Here is a 14,103-nt window from a genome sequence, read left to right as displayed (position 1 = left end):
CACACCAGACTGAGCATGTGCCGAGTGCACCCAAGGCTCTGTACCATCAGGAGATGGATTGAGGACTGTGGAAGAAGGGGAGGATCAGAGAAGACAGAATCAAACAGCCATTTTACACAATGCACAAGTTCCCTTAGGTTCCACAGTGATTATAACAAGCATGCTTTGCTGCATATACAGACTGATTTTACTGTTGTGGGTTTAGTAACAATTTAAGACTGTTTTACCTCCTAAAATGGACCTATGTTGTAAAATAATTTTTCAATTCTACCCCAATATTTGCCCAAACTTGTAAGCCTAAGTTTTAAACTATAGGTCCGGTCTAAAAGGAACTGTAGACAACAGGCAAATACATAGTTAAATATATTTATTACAGGTATTTATATAGTGTGACAGTTTACGCAGCTCTTTACATATATATTGCACATTCACATCCGTCCCTGCCCTCAAGGAGCTTACAATCTAATGTCCCTAACTCACATTCTGTGCATGTCTGAATGTATTTATTTGCCGGTTGACTGCAGTTCCTTTTAGATTGGTCCTATAGTTTAAAACTCGTGTTTACTAGTTTGGGCAAATCTAGGGGGAGAATCGAAAATATACAGCATAGGTCAATTAGAGGAGGTAAAAAGGTCTTAAATCCTGACAGAAATATATTATGAAATTAATAAATGTAAATAAAAAAAAATTAACTTGTATTACAGTTATTTTTAAGACTTGTGATTTAGTTACATCATAGTGGTTTAGAAATTGAACAGTTTTTTAGTAAACAATAAAATATTTTAATGGGATGCTGGGCTGGCTGTCCCTGGACTGCATATAAAGGTTTACTGTTTTTACACGTGAAGAGATTTGGAATGTTGATCATTTAGGGCTCATTCGCCCTAGCTGCGCAGGGAGTGCCTTACAAAGTCCTAGAACAAGACCAGGCAAAAAGCCTTCTTCACTATGAGGGCAGTTCACACCACCGTGTTGCAGTAGTACTTGCTGAAAAAGTACTGCATGGAGTACTTTTTTCCACTGTAGTGGGTTGCGACACAAACTATTGCATTACAGAGCGATTGAATTGAACATTCTGAAAGGTCACTTGTGGGATTTGTAATGTGCATAGAGCAGTGCACATGACCACAACTAATGTGCACTGCTCATTCCAAACAAACTGGAGTGAGGGGGAAAGTAGAGTTTCAAGAGGTCCCAGAGGGTGTAACAAGGAGGCAGAAAAACACAGCAAGAAATGGTTTCATGAGAAATAGATTACAGATTGTAATGTTAATAACACAAAAAGAGAGCAAACAGTGCTGCGCAAATATAAATGTCCTTGAAATAACAGATGTAACTGATGAAGTGAGGAAATGAGACCACCAGTGGACACTCAAGACGATGGGGGATATATCTATGGTGATTGTGATCCCTTCACCGCACATGGATGGCCCCTCACCTGAAAAATTCGACCTGAAACAGGTCACACAGCATATACACCATACAATGGGTAAACCGATCCAAGTGGTAGTAGCCTTGTTAATCAGCATTCAGCACTCATCGGGTCAAGGGAATGTTGTATATGTAAATAAAAATAGCATATATAGTGCTCTCTGTATATACATTTATTCAATAAAAGGGTAAAAAGATGCACTCACAAAGACCGGCACTCAGATCCGAGTGCCGGCTAAACGACGTGTGATCGTAACACAGGCTGATGACCGCGGGTGACGTCATGCGCTCCTGGCCCCCGTACGCGTTACGTCCGTGGGCGGGACTTCTTCAGCGTGGGGCGATCCACTGGTGGTCTCATTTCCTCACTTCATCTGTTACATCTGTTATTTCAAGGACATTTATATTTGCGCAGCACTGTTTGCTCTCTTTTTATGTATTTGAGGTGTTGTTGAATTTACCTTAGTGTTTGCTTGCATTTATCCTTTTTGATTTGTCCATTAGTTAGTCAGCGTTGAATATATCCCTATTAGCTTTTAATGTTAATAACACGTCACAGAATGTTTTGTGGCTAACAGAAGAAATAGACTTGAAAAACTTAACATAAATAAATCACCAGGACCAGATGGCTTATACCCAAGAGTCCTTAAGGAACTTAGTCAGGTGATGGACCATTGTTCTTAATTTTTATGGACAGTTTACTGACTGGAATGGTACCAGTTCATTGGAGAAAAATGTGGTACCAATATTTAAAAAGGGCTGAGATATATCCCTGAAACTACAGACCAGTCAGTCTAACATCAATAGTTTGTAAACTATTGGAGAGGATTATATATCCAAGAATTTGCTGATGAAAATTGTATCATTAGTAGTAATCAGCATGGATTCATGAAGGATTGTTCTTGCTAGACAAATCTAATAACATTCTATGAGAAAGTGAGCTGCCATCTAGATAAAGGTAGGCCTGTGAATGTGGTATACCTGGATTTTGCAAGGGTATTTAATACAGTCGCCCATAAACGTTTACTTTACAAACTGAGGTCTGTTGGCATGGACCATAGAGTGTGTTCCTGGATAGAAAACTGGTTACAGGGGCTTGCCCAAAGGGTGGTGATAAATAGTGAGTACTCAGAATGGTCTGGAGTGGTAAGCGGGGTCCCCCAAGGATCTTTCCTAGGACCAATTCTGTTTAATTTATTCATAAATGATATATAATCTCAGTGTTTACTGATGATGCAAAGCTAAGCAGGGCGATAACTTCACAACTAGATGTGGAACCCTTACAAAAAGTCCTAAATAAAATAATGAGGTGGGAAACTATATGGCAACTGAGGTTTAATGTTGAAAAATGTAAATTAATGCATTTGGGGGCTAAAAATATGAATCCAAGTTACCCACTAGGGGAGAACCACTGGGGGGAATCCAGGATGGAAAAAGATCTGGTGGTCCTAGTAAATGACAGGTTCAGCAATAACATTCAATTCCAAGCTGCTGCAAGCAAAGCCAGCAGAATATTGGCATGCATCAAAAAAGGGATTTAGTCCAGAGATAAAACGATAATTCTGCCACTCTTCAAGATTCTGGTCCGGCCGCATCTTGAGTATTCCATTTAGTACTGGGCACCAGTCCTCAGGAGGGATGTGCTGGAACTAGAGAAAGTCCAGAGAAGGGCATCAAAGTGGACCTCAGCTGTATTAAAAGTCTACAAGCATTAAATGTATTCTCCCTGGAGAAGAGATGCTTGAGAGGAGATATGATGGCGATCTGCAAATACCTTACTGGTGACCTTAGTATAGGAAAAAACTTTTCAGTGGGGGGGAGTTTAAAAAGACACGTAGCCATTCATTGAAATTAGAAGGGATCGTAAAGGCAGAAGGTTTTGTATCATAATGCATTCTATGCATTAAGATAAAAATCCTTCTGTGTGCAGCAGCCTCCCTAATACTTACTTGAGCTCCCCTCTCTATCCAGTGATATCCATGAGTCCCTCGACCATCCGGGACTCTCTCTCCTGATTGGCAGCGGTGCCATTGGCTCTTGCTGTCAATAAAACTCAGTAAGCCAATCAGGAGAGAGGGGGTGGGGCCAAACGGCAGCTCCTTGTCTGAATGGATACACAGAGCTGCAGCTCGACTTGGTTGCCCCCATAGCAACCTGCTTGCTGTGGGGGCACTCAACAGGAGGGAGGGGCCAGGAGATTCAGCCAGGGACCTGAGAAGAGGAGGATCAGGGCTGCTCTGTGCAAAACCCCCGCACAGGGCAGGTAAGTATAACATGTTTGTAAAGTCTCTTTTTTTTCTATAAAAATAACAATCACTTTTTAACCTGAGTGTAGAGTTCTTTACTGTCAGAGCGGTAAGGATGTGGAATTCTCTTTCATAAGCAGTGGTATCAGCAGGGAACGTCAATAGTTTAAAAGAACTGTTAGATGGGCACCTTAACGATCGCAACATACAGAGAGATGGGGATTACTATTGACATAAAGTCACTCACAGTGCAGGTTGGGCTGGTGTCTTTATCCAACTTTACCGACTGTAGGGATTATTTTTGTATGGGTTTGGATGTATTGAATATTTTTGGAGAATATGGATATTGTTTAGTGCCACTTTTTTAAATCTGTGGTAGCTGCATTTGTTTTCTTTTTCAGCAGCTTGTGCTGCTTTCCTGAATTGGATTTGAAATACCTTCCATCTACTCCTCTCCATTACTTATATGGGTGTTGTTTTATAGCTTACAGAATACAACTGAGAGATAACATTGTTTGTGATTTTGGTTCAGTCCACATAAAATTACAAGGACACGGGGTCAACGCGTATTTTTTTCGGTCCATTGTCAGTTTTGGATGGTTGGGAATTATGAAAAAGGCTAGGTTTACATGCTGCTGTACCTGTGTTTCCTGCAGGAAACCTTTCTTTTTTTTTTTTTACCACTTCAATACCAGGCACTTAGACACCTTCCTGCCCAGGCCAATTTTCAGCTTTCAGCGATGTCGCAATTTGAATGACAATTGCACGATCATGCTACACTGTACCCAAACAATTTTTTTTTATCATTTTGTTCCCACAAATAGAGCTTTCTTTTGGTGGTATTTGATCACCTCTGCAATTTTTATTTTTTGCACAACAAAAAAAAAAAAAAACGTAAATTTTGAAAAAAAACAAGTTTTTCTTTTGTTTCTGTTACATTTTTTTCTAAATAAATACGTTTTCTTCTTCACTGATGGGCACTGATATGGCTGCACTGATGGGCACTGATATGGCTGCACTGATGGGCACTAATATTGCTGCACTGACGGGCACTGATATGGCTGCACTGACGGGCACTGATATGGCTGCACTGACGGGCACTGATATGGCTGCACTGACGGGCACTGATATAGCTGCACTGACGGGCACTGATATGGCTGCACTGACGGGCACTGATATGGCTGCACTGACGGGCACTGATATGGCTGCACTGACGGGCACTGATATGGCTGCACTGACGGGCACTGATATGGCTGCACTGACGGGCACTGATATGGCTGCACTGACGGGCACTGATATGGCTGCACTGACGGGCACTGATATGGCTGCACTGACGGGCACTGATATGGCTGCACTGACGGGCACTGATATGGCTGCACTGACGGGCACTGATATGGCTGCACTGACGGGCACCAATTAAGTGGCACTGGTAGGCTGCACTGATGGGCACTTGTAGGCGGCACTGATGGGTACTTGTAGGCGGCACTGATGGGCACTTGTAGGCGGCACTGATGGGTACTTGTAGGCGGCACTGATGGGTACTTGTAGGCGGCACTGATGGGTACTTGTAGGCGGCACTGATGGCTACTTGTAGGCGGCACTGATGGGTGGCACTGATACTGATGGGTGGCATTGCTGGGCATCCCTGTTTTGTAATGTGCCACAGAGGTGCCAGTCAGTGCCCATTTGTGGGCACTGATTGGTATATTTTGGGCATATTTTTTCACATGTGGATGGCCATGGGGGATGTACCTAGCAATCCACATGCTGGGGGCTTCCCTGGTGGTCCTGGGGGCTTCCCTGGTGGTCTAGTGGTCGCCGGAGGTGGTGGTCTAGTGGTCGCCGGAGGCTCTTTACCGAGATCGGTGTAGCGGTGTGTCAGACTGACACACCGCACCACCGATCACCGCGATGCGTGCCCCCACGGGCGCGCGGCGGCTGTTATCCTGAAGGACATCATATATAACGCCCAGTCAGGATAACTGAACCACCGCCCGGCTGTCATACTGCTATAGGCCGGGCGGGAAGTGGTTAAGTGGGAAACTGCACCATGTTTTTCAGTGCTTGGTGGTGCTATAAGAGTTAATGGTAGAGGTCGACCGATATATCGGCCGATATTTGGCCTTTTTTAAGAAATCGGCATCGGCCAATTATTATGCAAATTTGGCCGACTTAATTGCACCGTGCCCGGTCGACCCACAAGTGTTCCTCCTCCCTTCCCCACACTCCATTGGCAGAGCGGCACTTGATGTTTGCCAGAGCTGCTGAGTGTGTGAAACTGACATTTGTAACTGAATGCAGAGAGACCTGCTGTCAGAATTCAGTATTGATGTCGGGGGTGGGCGGTATTCTATCGATATGTGCCCTCCGTCAAAGTGCCCACGCATGCGCCGCACTCCAGTTGATTTCCCGATCAGCTGGAGTGACGTGACCATGGTGCATGTGCAAATCACAGGAGGTATTTTTCGACGGAGAGGGAATTTCACGGACACAATTGAAAGCTATTCGCAGATCGGAGGGGGACACCGTAGTTGTTATATTATGCCTCACTGTTGCAGGGCGGCTTGTGACTGTGTTGAAGGGCGGGTTTTGTCTGTGTTGCAGTCCGCTTCGACACGGGCAACAGGCGCTGATCAAGACACTAAAGCCGCCGTGCAACACTGACAAAAGGCGACCTTGAAAAGACTGAAAACAGCGAGGCACAATATCAGAACTACAGTGTCCCTCCGCTCTGTGAATAGCTTTTAATAGTGTCCGTGACATTCTCTCTCCCGTCGAAAAATGCCTCCTGATGTGCGCAATTGCAACGTCACTCCAGCTGATTGCCAAATCAGCTGGAATGCGGCTCCGTCCTGCGCATGCGTGTGCACTTTTCGATGGAGGGCACATATCGATAGAACAGCGGGACCCAGCAGCTATCAAACACAAGCCAATGGGATGGTATCTGGGCGGGCCGCTATGTGTATGTGGCCCGGCCCCCTTTCTCAAGCAGCGTAATCATTGGCTGGTGTTTGATAGCTGCTGGGTCCCGCCCACAACGGGCCCCGCCCACTCCAACATCACCGCTGAATTTTGACAGCTGGTCTCTCTGCATTCAGTTACTTATGTCAATTCCACACAGTTACACTATATCGACGCAGTGTGAAACCTGCCAGTGCCAATCAGTGCCACCTGCCAGTGCCAATCAGTGGCACCTGCGAAAAAAAGAAAAAATCGGCCTAAAATATCAGCCGCAAAAATCGGCATCATATATTGGCGGCCCCGATTTCTAAATATCGGCATCGGCCCGAGAAAAACCCATTTGGGTCGACCTCTAGTTAATGGCACCCCCATGTTCTTAAAAGCGGCACATTTTGTGTGCAGCTTCATTCGGGTGTGGGAACTCATGAAATTTCTAACCATACCGCCACAGATGTGAACCTAGCCTGTAGTGGAAAAATAAAGAAAAAATATAATGTAGTGCTTACGTTGTTTGCTTTTTCATACAGGTTTTCTCTGTTGCTGTTGGATTTGGAAGAATATTTTTTTGAGCAACACATAGCCCACCAGATCTCTAGAGGATTGAATTCATCAGAAAGGTAAACAAAAAATTGCATTTACTTAAGCAATTATTAAGATGGCAGATGATCCTTGCAGTTTTGCATTAGCTGGGTCATTCTACAGTCATTTGATAACCCTGTATACACCCAGATAGCTACTGCTAATGTACCCAGAGGCTGTTAGTGGTACTGATTTATTTCTGTCTTCCTAGCTCATTACCTCCTCTGGGCACCAATGAATTGGCATAGATGTAGATAGATGCTTAAAAAATTTGTCAACCCAGAATTTCAAATTCCTGATATGTGCCTGCTGTACCATGTACTTGTACATAAAAAAAGTATCCTATTCTCTTTGTATTGCTTCCTTTGTGTGAAATCCCTGGTGTTCCTGCCAGCAGTCGCTCTTTTCTATTAAAAACTCACCACAAAAAGTAAAGACTAAAGAGCATAGCGTAGTCCATTTTCCGGCTGTGCTGGGAACTCAGCCTGCTCTCCTGCAATAATCACGATGGTGTTGACATGTCATCCCCCCAACCATTTGCGAGGAAGACCAGTGTCCTGTTGCTTCTCGAAGATTTGTATGTTAAATTATGTAAACAACATAAGGGTAAAAATAGGTGTGTGTGTGTGTGTGTGTGTGTGTGTGTGTGTTTTTTTCCCTTTCATTTTCTATTTTAAACTGAATGGTTTATTTTACAAGGTGAGGGTTTACATACACTTTTTAAGTGCCTGTTTTGAACTCTGTCAGCACTGAGCTACGCTTTTCAGTTTTAATAAGCATACCTAAAGTGGTTGTAAAGTCAGAAGGTTTTTTATCTTTATGAATTCTATGCATTAAGATAAAAAAACCTTCTGTGGGGGCGTGGTCTAGACATGGCCGAGTAGAGACGTGTCTGAGCAGAGCTCCCAGCCGTCTCCTTCCCAACCCGACTTACCTAGCTCCTTTAGCCACATAATGCTCTCATCTAAGAAGCATTAATCCAAGAGAAACAAAAAGACCAACAAGCCGACACCTGCGGCCTCGTCACCGGGGGAAATACAGAGATTATTTCAGCTACTACAGTCAGGCTCCCCGGAATTCCAGATGGCGGAAGCACATTCATTAGGCCCCACCATACCACTCAGCCGGCCTCACCTGCAGGATCCCGGAGCCTGGAGATCTTCCCCAGCATCCCGCAAGCCCCATCGACGGACCTACACTACCGGAACAAATCTCCAACAGGTTCTGTGACTTTTACTCTAAGCTATATGATCTACCACATAGACCACCCCCCCAGGCAGACGTCGAGGACTACATAGCGACCTCCCAAATCCCCTCTCTTACCACGGAAATACGGGATGAACCAGATGCACCAATCACCCAAGAGGAGCTCCAAATAGCCATTGGTGCCATGGAACCAGGTAAAGCCCCGGGCCCGGACAGGTACACCATCTAGTACTACAAAACCTTCCTCCCCATCATAGGCCCACGTATGGTGGCATTTTTTAATGCAGTTGGTAGACTTTCCCCAGAGACACACTGAAAGCCCGCATCTCTCTAATCCCCAAAGAAGATAAAGACCCAACCTCATGTGGGAGCTATAGACCCATATCCCTACTAAAACTGTTTTCCAAAATCCTGGCAACCCGACTGGCACAACATCTCCAGACCCTAATACACCTGGACCAGGTGGGCTTCATACCCACCAGGGAGGCTCGGGATAACACTATCAAGGTACTAAACCTTCTTCACGTTGCGACCAATAAAGGCTCCCCATGTGTTTTCTTAAGTACCGACACTGAAAAAGCATTTCACAGAGTGAACTGGAACTTCATGTTTTTCGGTGCTCCGTCACATCGGGCTGGGAGAAAGAATGCTTAGCTGGATAGGCAAGATTTACTCCAATCCCACAGCACAGGTGAAGGTGAACAGTTTGTTCTCGAGCCCTTTTCCTATTGAAAATGGAATGAGACAGGGGTGCCCTTTGTCGCCCCTTCACTTCGCACTCTCCTTAGAGCCATTCTTGTGTAAAGTAGGACTGAATCCAGACATGCAGGGCCTACCCGTAGGTGATACCCTATGTAAGATCTCAGCCTACGCGGATGATTTACTTTTCTCTTTAACTAACCCCACGATTTCCCTACCAAACCTCCTCAAAGAATTTGACACATATGGTGCTTTGTCGAACCTAAAAATACATTTTTCAAAATCTGCAACTATGGGAATTGCTATCGTCCCCCCACGTCATGCAGGCTATGCAAGCTAGCTTCCATTTTAAATGGACAACCGTGGCTTTAAAATACTTACGAGCTGAACATCCCTTCCATCCTGTCTACGGCCCACACCCTACTAGAGAGCTGGAACAGAGGGTTACACTCCTGGTTCGGCAGGTGTAACCTCATAAAAATGTGTATTTTACCTAAATTTTTATACCTGTTCCAAGCCCTTCCTGTTCACATACCAAACTCATTTTTTAAACAAGTACACGCCCTCTTCACCCGTTTTATATGGTCCAATAAAAAACCCTGTCTACGTAGGACCCAAATCTCACTCCCTAAACAGCATGGAGGATTGGCGCTCCAGACGTCGGCCGATATTTTCAGGCCACCCACTTAGGTTGCTTACTTGACTGGAGACGCAACATGACAACTAAACTATGGGTGCAGATAGAGAGAACTCAGACTAACATGCCATTAAAGAGCGCTCTCTGGTGTTATGACTCTCTCCCCCCGAGACTGAAATTGCATCCCCTGCTGGGTACCACATTACGCCACAGTAGTCAGGTAACCATGCAATCATCCCTTACCTCCCCACTGTACCCAATACTGGGACACCCCAAATTCTCACCGGTCCTCCAACCTACTCAATACGATACCCTGAGGAGCTCAGGCTCCGTTCATGCCTCTAAGTTTGTGACAGCGGAACGCTGGGTTACCCTACCGGAATTGACTGCTGTGACAGGCACATACCAACTCTCCTTCTGGAAAGCAGTACAATTGCACCATTTCCTACATTCCATCCCTGACCCTCAAGACTTTGAAGAGTCCTTTGAATAGTATTGCTCAGGGACCGAGTCGCTAGCGGAAACTCTTTCCAAAATGTACGCACTACTCAACACTCCTTCCACACAACCCCACCTGCCCTGTTTAGAAAGGTGGGAGAGAGGTCTCAACCGCAAATTCTCAGAGACACAAAAACAAAAAAATCATCAACTGTGCCATTAAATCGTCCCTGTGTACCAAAATACAGGAGACAAATTATAAAATTCTATCACAATGGTACCTCACTCCCTCTAGGTTACACAAGTGCTTTCCTACCACCTCAGATCGCTGTTGGCGATGTGGGGAGGGGGAGGGTTCATTGCTCCACATTTTCTGGTCCTGCTTTAACTTACAGAATTTCTGGGGAGAAGTTTGTCGCATCACCCAGAAATTTACGGAATACGAGATCCCAGATGATGCGGCGTTCTTCATCCTACATCTTTCGAAAATCCTGATTAAAAAATACAAAAAATCATTGGTGTGTTACTTACTAAACGCCGCTAAGGCGTGTATACCTCTTCACTGGAAGCAACAGTGCCCGCCGACTATTGCGGATTGGCTGCGGAAGGTGGAGGAAATGAATAAGATGGAGGTCTTAGTTTTCACCGTGCAGCACAAACATGAGAAATACTCTAAAACCTGGAGTCTCTGAAACATCTTTATTGTTTCAGAGGAAGCAACATCTCTCCGGGGGTCATAGACTGCCAATAGATGTCTACATAGCTCTGGAACGTGAGTAGTTCCCCTACATTCACCCTCGCCCTGGCTTCCTCCCCCCTCCTATTCCTACTACTCTCTAATCTATTCTTTTTCTCCTTATCTTCCGTTTACTGTACATTTTGAGGAAAAAGTGAAAAAGAAGGGAAGAGGTCCTGTTGCCCTTGAACACACACGAAAAACTGGAATACATCAACCCATATGTTGTACGCTAACTACATCATTATATTGCAATGATTAGATGTATAATGTTTAACGTATTTTGACATACTGAACAAAGTGTCTGTAACATATACAATATCTACAGATTGTAATGTTGGGACCTCCCCTTTTGTTGGTGTTCAATAAAATTTGTATTTGAAAAAAAAAAACCTTCTGTGTGCAGCAGCTCCCCTAATACTTACCTGAGCCCCATCTCTCTCCAGCGATGTCCACGAGTTCCTCAGTCGTCCTGGACTCTCCTCCTGATTGGCTAAGACACAGCAGCGGCGCCATTGGCTCCCGCTGCTGTCAATCAAAGTCAGTTAGCCAATCAGGAAGGGGAGGGAGCGGGGCCGAACCAGGGCTCCCTGTCTGAATGGACACAGGAAGCTGTAACTCGGCTCGAGTGCCCCCAGAGCAGACTGCTTACTGTGGGGGCACACAACAGGATGGAGGGGCCAGGAGAGCCGAAGAGGGACGAGGAGGATCTGGGCTGCCCTGTGCAAAACCAACTGCATAGGGCAGGTAATTATAATGTGTTTCTTATTTTTAGAGAGAAAAAAACAAGACTTTACAATCACTTTAAGAGAATCCTAATAGGAAACGGGTAACACAATACTGCTGAGATGCTTTTCATTGTGTGTAAGAAACGAGGGGGCATTAAGGTTTCACTGAAGAAGGTGGTGCTTAGACACCCTCTTAAATGGACATTAACATGATAGAGAACTATACTAGTTAAAGTAATACTAAAGTTTTTGTTTTTTTCTTCACTTAAAATTAATAAACATGTTATACTTGCCTGTTCTGTGCAGTGGTTTTGCACAGAGTAGGCCATATCCTCCTCTTCTTGGGTCCCTCTTCGGCGCTTCTGAACCCCCCCTCCCCGAGTGTCCCCACAGCAAGCAGCTTGCTATAGGGGCTCCTCTCTCTCCCCATTGCATCTCTCCCACTGCTGTCACTGACTGACAGCAGCGGGAGCCAATGGTGCTCCGCTGCTGTCTCAGCCAATCAGGAGGTAGAGTCCCAGCCAGCCAAGTCTCTCATGCAACATCGCTGGATCAGAGGAGGCTCAGGTAAGTATTAGGGGAGGAGGGTTGCCGCACGCTGAAGGTTTTTATCCTAATGCATAGACTGCATTAAGATAAAAACCCTTTTGCCTTTAGAACCACTTTAACTTGCATGCTAGTCTGTGAAGACAATTGAAAAACCACAACTAAGCACCATTGATAGCAAACCTTGTGATCTCTCATCAAATACAAATTAGAATGGATTACATGCTCTCTAATCCAACTTCTTAGAACCTCAGTAACATTGTCACATGTTCCCTATATGATCAAAAATAAAGCTTAAAACAAAGTCCAGTCACATTTATTTAAATGAAGTTTAACTTATTAATCTAACTTCATTTACAGGCATTATATTGCCATTCATCTCTGTTCTCTGGTGGCCATGTGTTCCCCCACGGTTATTTAATCCATATACAACTTTTGTTTGGGCCTAAAAATATTTGCCTCGCCCGCTTGGATTCGCCCAAATGCTGCAACTGTGATCGTTTCACTGATTCTGCCGAATTATAAATCAAATGAAATGCATGAAGAACCCAAAAGTTAGAGTGTGGCCTTGTAACGATGACCTTATCAGACAGGTGGACCTAGATACTCATGAGACCTACAGTAGGTGACCGCGAAATTGTGTCAATCTGTTATCGGCGAGATTGTCACCTGCGAGCCCCGTCGCGGGAGCCAGCGTCGAGCTGGCCTGCTCATCGGGAAAGGAAAAATGTTTTTTTTTCTTTCCCAATGAGCGACAAGCATTGCTGACATGTATTTGGTATGAATCATGGGGGGGAACTCCACGCCAAATTTTAAATAAAAAAACGGCATGGGTCCGCCCTCCAAAAGCATACCAGGCCCTTAGGTCTGGTATGGATTTTAAGGGGAACCCCCTATGCCGAAAAAACGGCATGGGGGTCCCCCCAAATTCCATACCAGACCCTTATCCAAGCACGCAGCCCGGCCGGTCAGGAAAGGGAGTGGGGAACGAGCGAGCGCCCCCCCTCCTGAACCATACCAGGCCGCATGCCCTCAACATGGCGTTTTTGGGCTGTAAGTGGCATAGGCGTTTTTAAGCTCCAAAAAAAACCCAGGACCAGTGCATTCTGAGGCTCCAGCGCTAGAGCTGTAAAAATGCCAGACGCCGGTAAAAGTTGTTAATTGCGATTTAACGGGGTTTAGCGCTGTATACGCAGCGTTATGCACCGTCCCGCGTTTCTCTGTCTCTATTCAAAATCAATGGTTCCCTATGGGAGCCCATTGATTTCAATAGAAGTCGCACCAGAAGTCGGATCAAGATGACTTGCAGTGCGACTTGTGTGCTGAGTATCTTAAAGGGGAACTCCGTCAAAATTTTGCGTGGGGTTCCCCCCAAGATCCATACCAAACCCTTATCCGAGCATGCAGCCCGGCAGGTCAGGAAAGGGAGGGGGAACGAGCGAGCGCCCCCCCCCCCCCTCCTGGACCATACCAGGCCACATGCCCTCAACATGAGGGATGGGTGCTTTGGAGCAGAGGGGGCCCCTGCGCCCCCCACCCCAAAGCACCTTGTCTCCATGTTGATGAGGACAAGGGCCTCTTCCCGACAACCCTGACCGTTGGTTGTCGGGGTCTGCGGGCGGGGGGCTTATCGGAATCCGGGAGCCCCTTTTAATAAGGGGGCCCACAGATCCCGGCCCCCACCATATGTGAATGAGTATGGGGGTAAAAACACACTAGACAGGTCTTTGAAGTAATTTATTAGGCAGCTCTGAGGGTCTCTTCTGACTCCTCCGCTCTCTCCGGCCTCTTTTTCCGGTCTCCGGTTCTTCTCCCGCTCTCGGGTTCTTCTGCCTGGCTCCTCCCTTATCTTCTGCTCTTTTGCCGCTCTTTTGCTAGCGTTGGCCCAGTCTTCTC

General features: G+C 45.6%; 1 protein-coding gene across 1 annotated transcript in view; it reads left to right on the top strand.

Annotated features, from left to right (window-relative positions):
• NSMAF (neutral sphingomyelinase activation associated factor) overlaps nt 1–14,103 on the top strand; it is a 205,431-nt gene that overhangs the window by 42,391 nt on the left and 148,937 nt on the right. The window contains exon 2 of the mRNA XM_073631669.1: nt 7,166–7,255. Within this exon, the coding sequence (XP_073487770.1) occupies nt 7,166–7,255 (90 nt within the window). The remainder of the gene's footprint in view (nt 1–7,165; nt 7,256–14,103) is intronic.

This window comes from Aquarana catesbeiana, linkage group LG05, assembly GCF_042186555.1.
Source record: "Aquarana catesbeiana isolate 2022-GZ linkage group LG05, ASM4218655v1, whole genome shotgun sequence".
Taxonomy (NCBI): Eukaryota; Metazoa; Chordata; class Amphibia; order Anura; family Ranidae; genus Aquarana; species Aquarana catesbeiana.
Note: the sequence above shows the minus strand (reverse complement) of the source record. Positions and strands in the feature narration are given on the sequence as shown.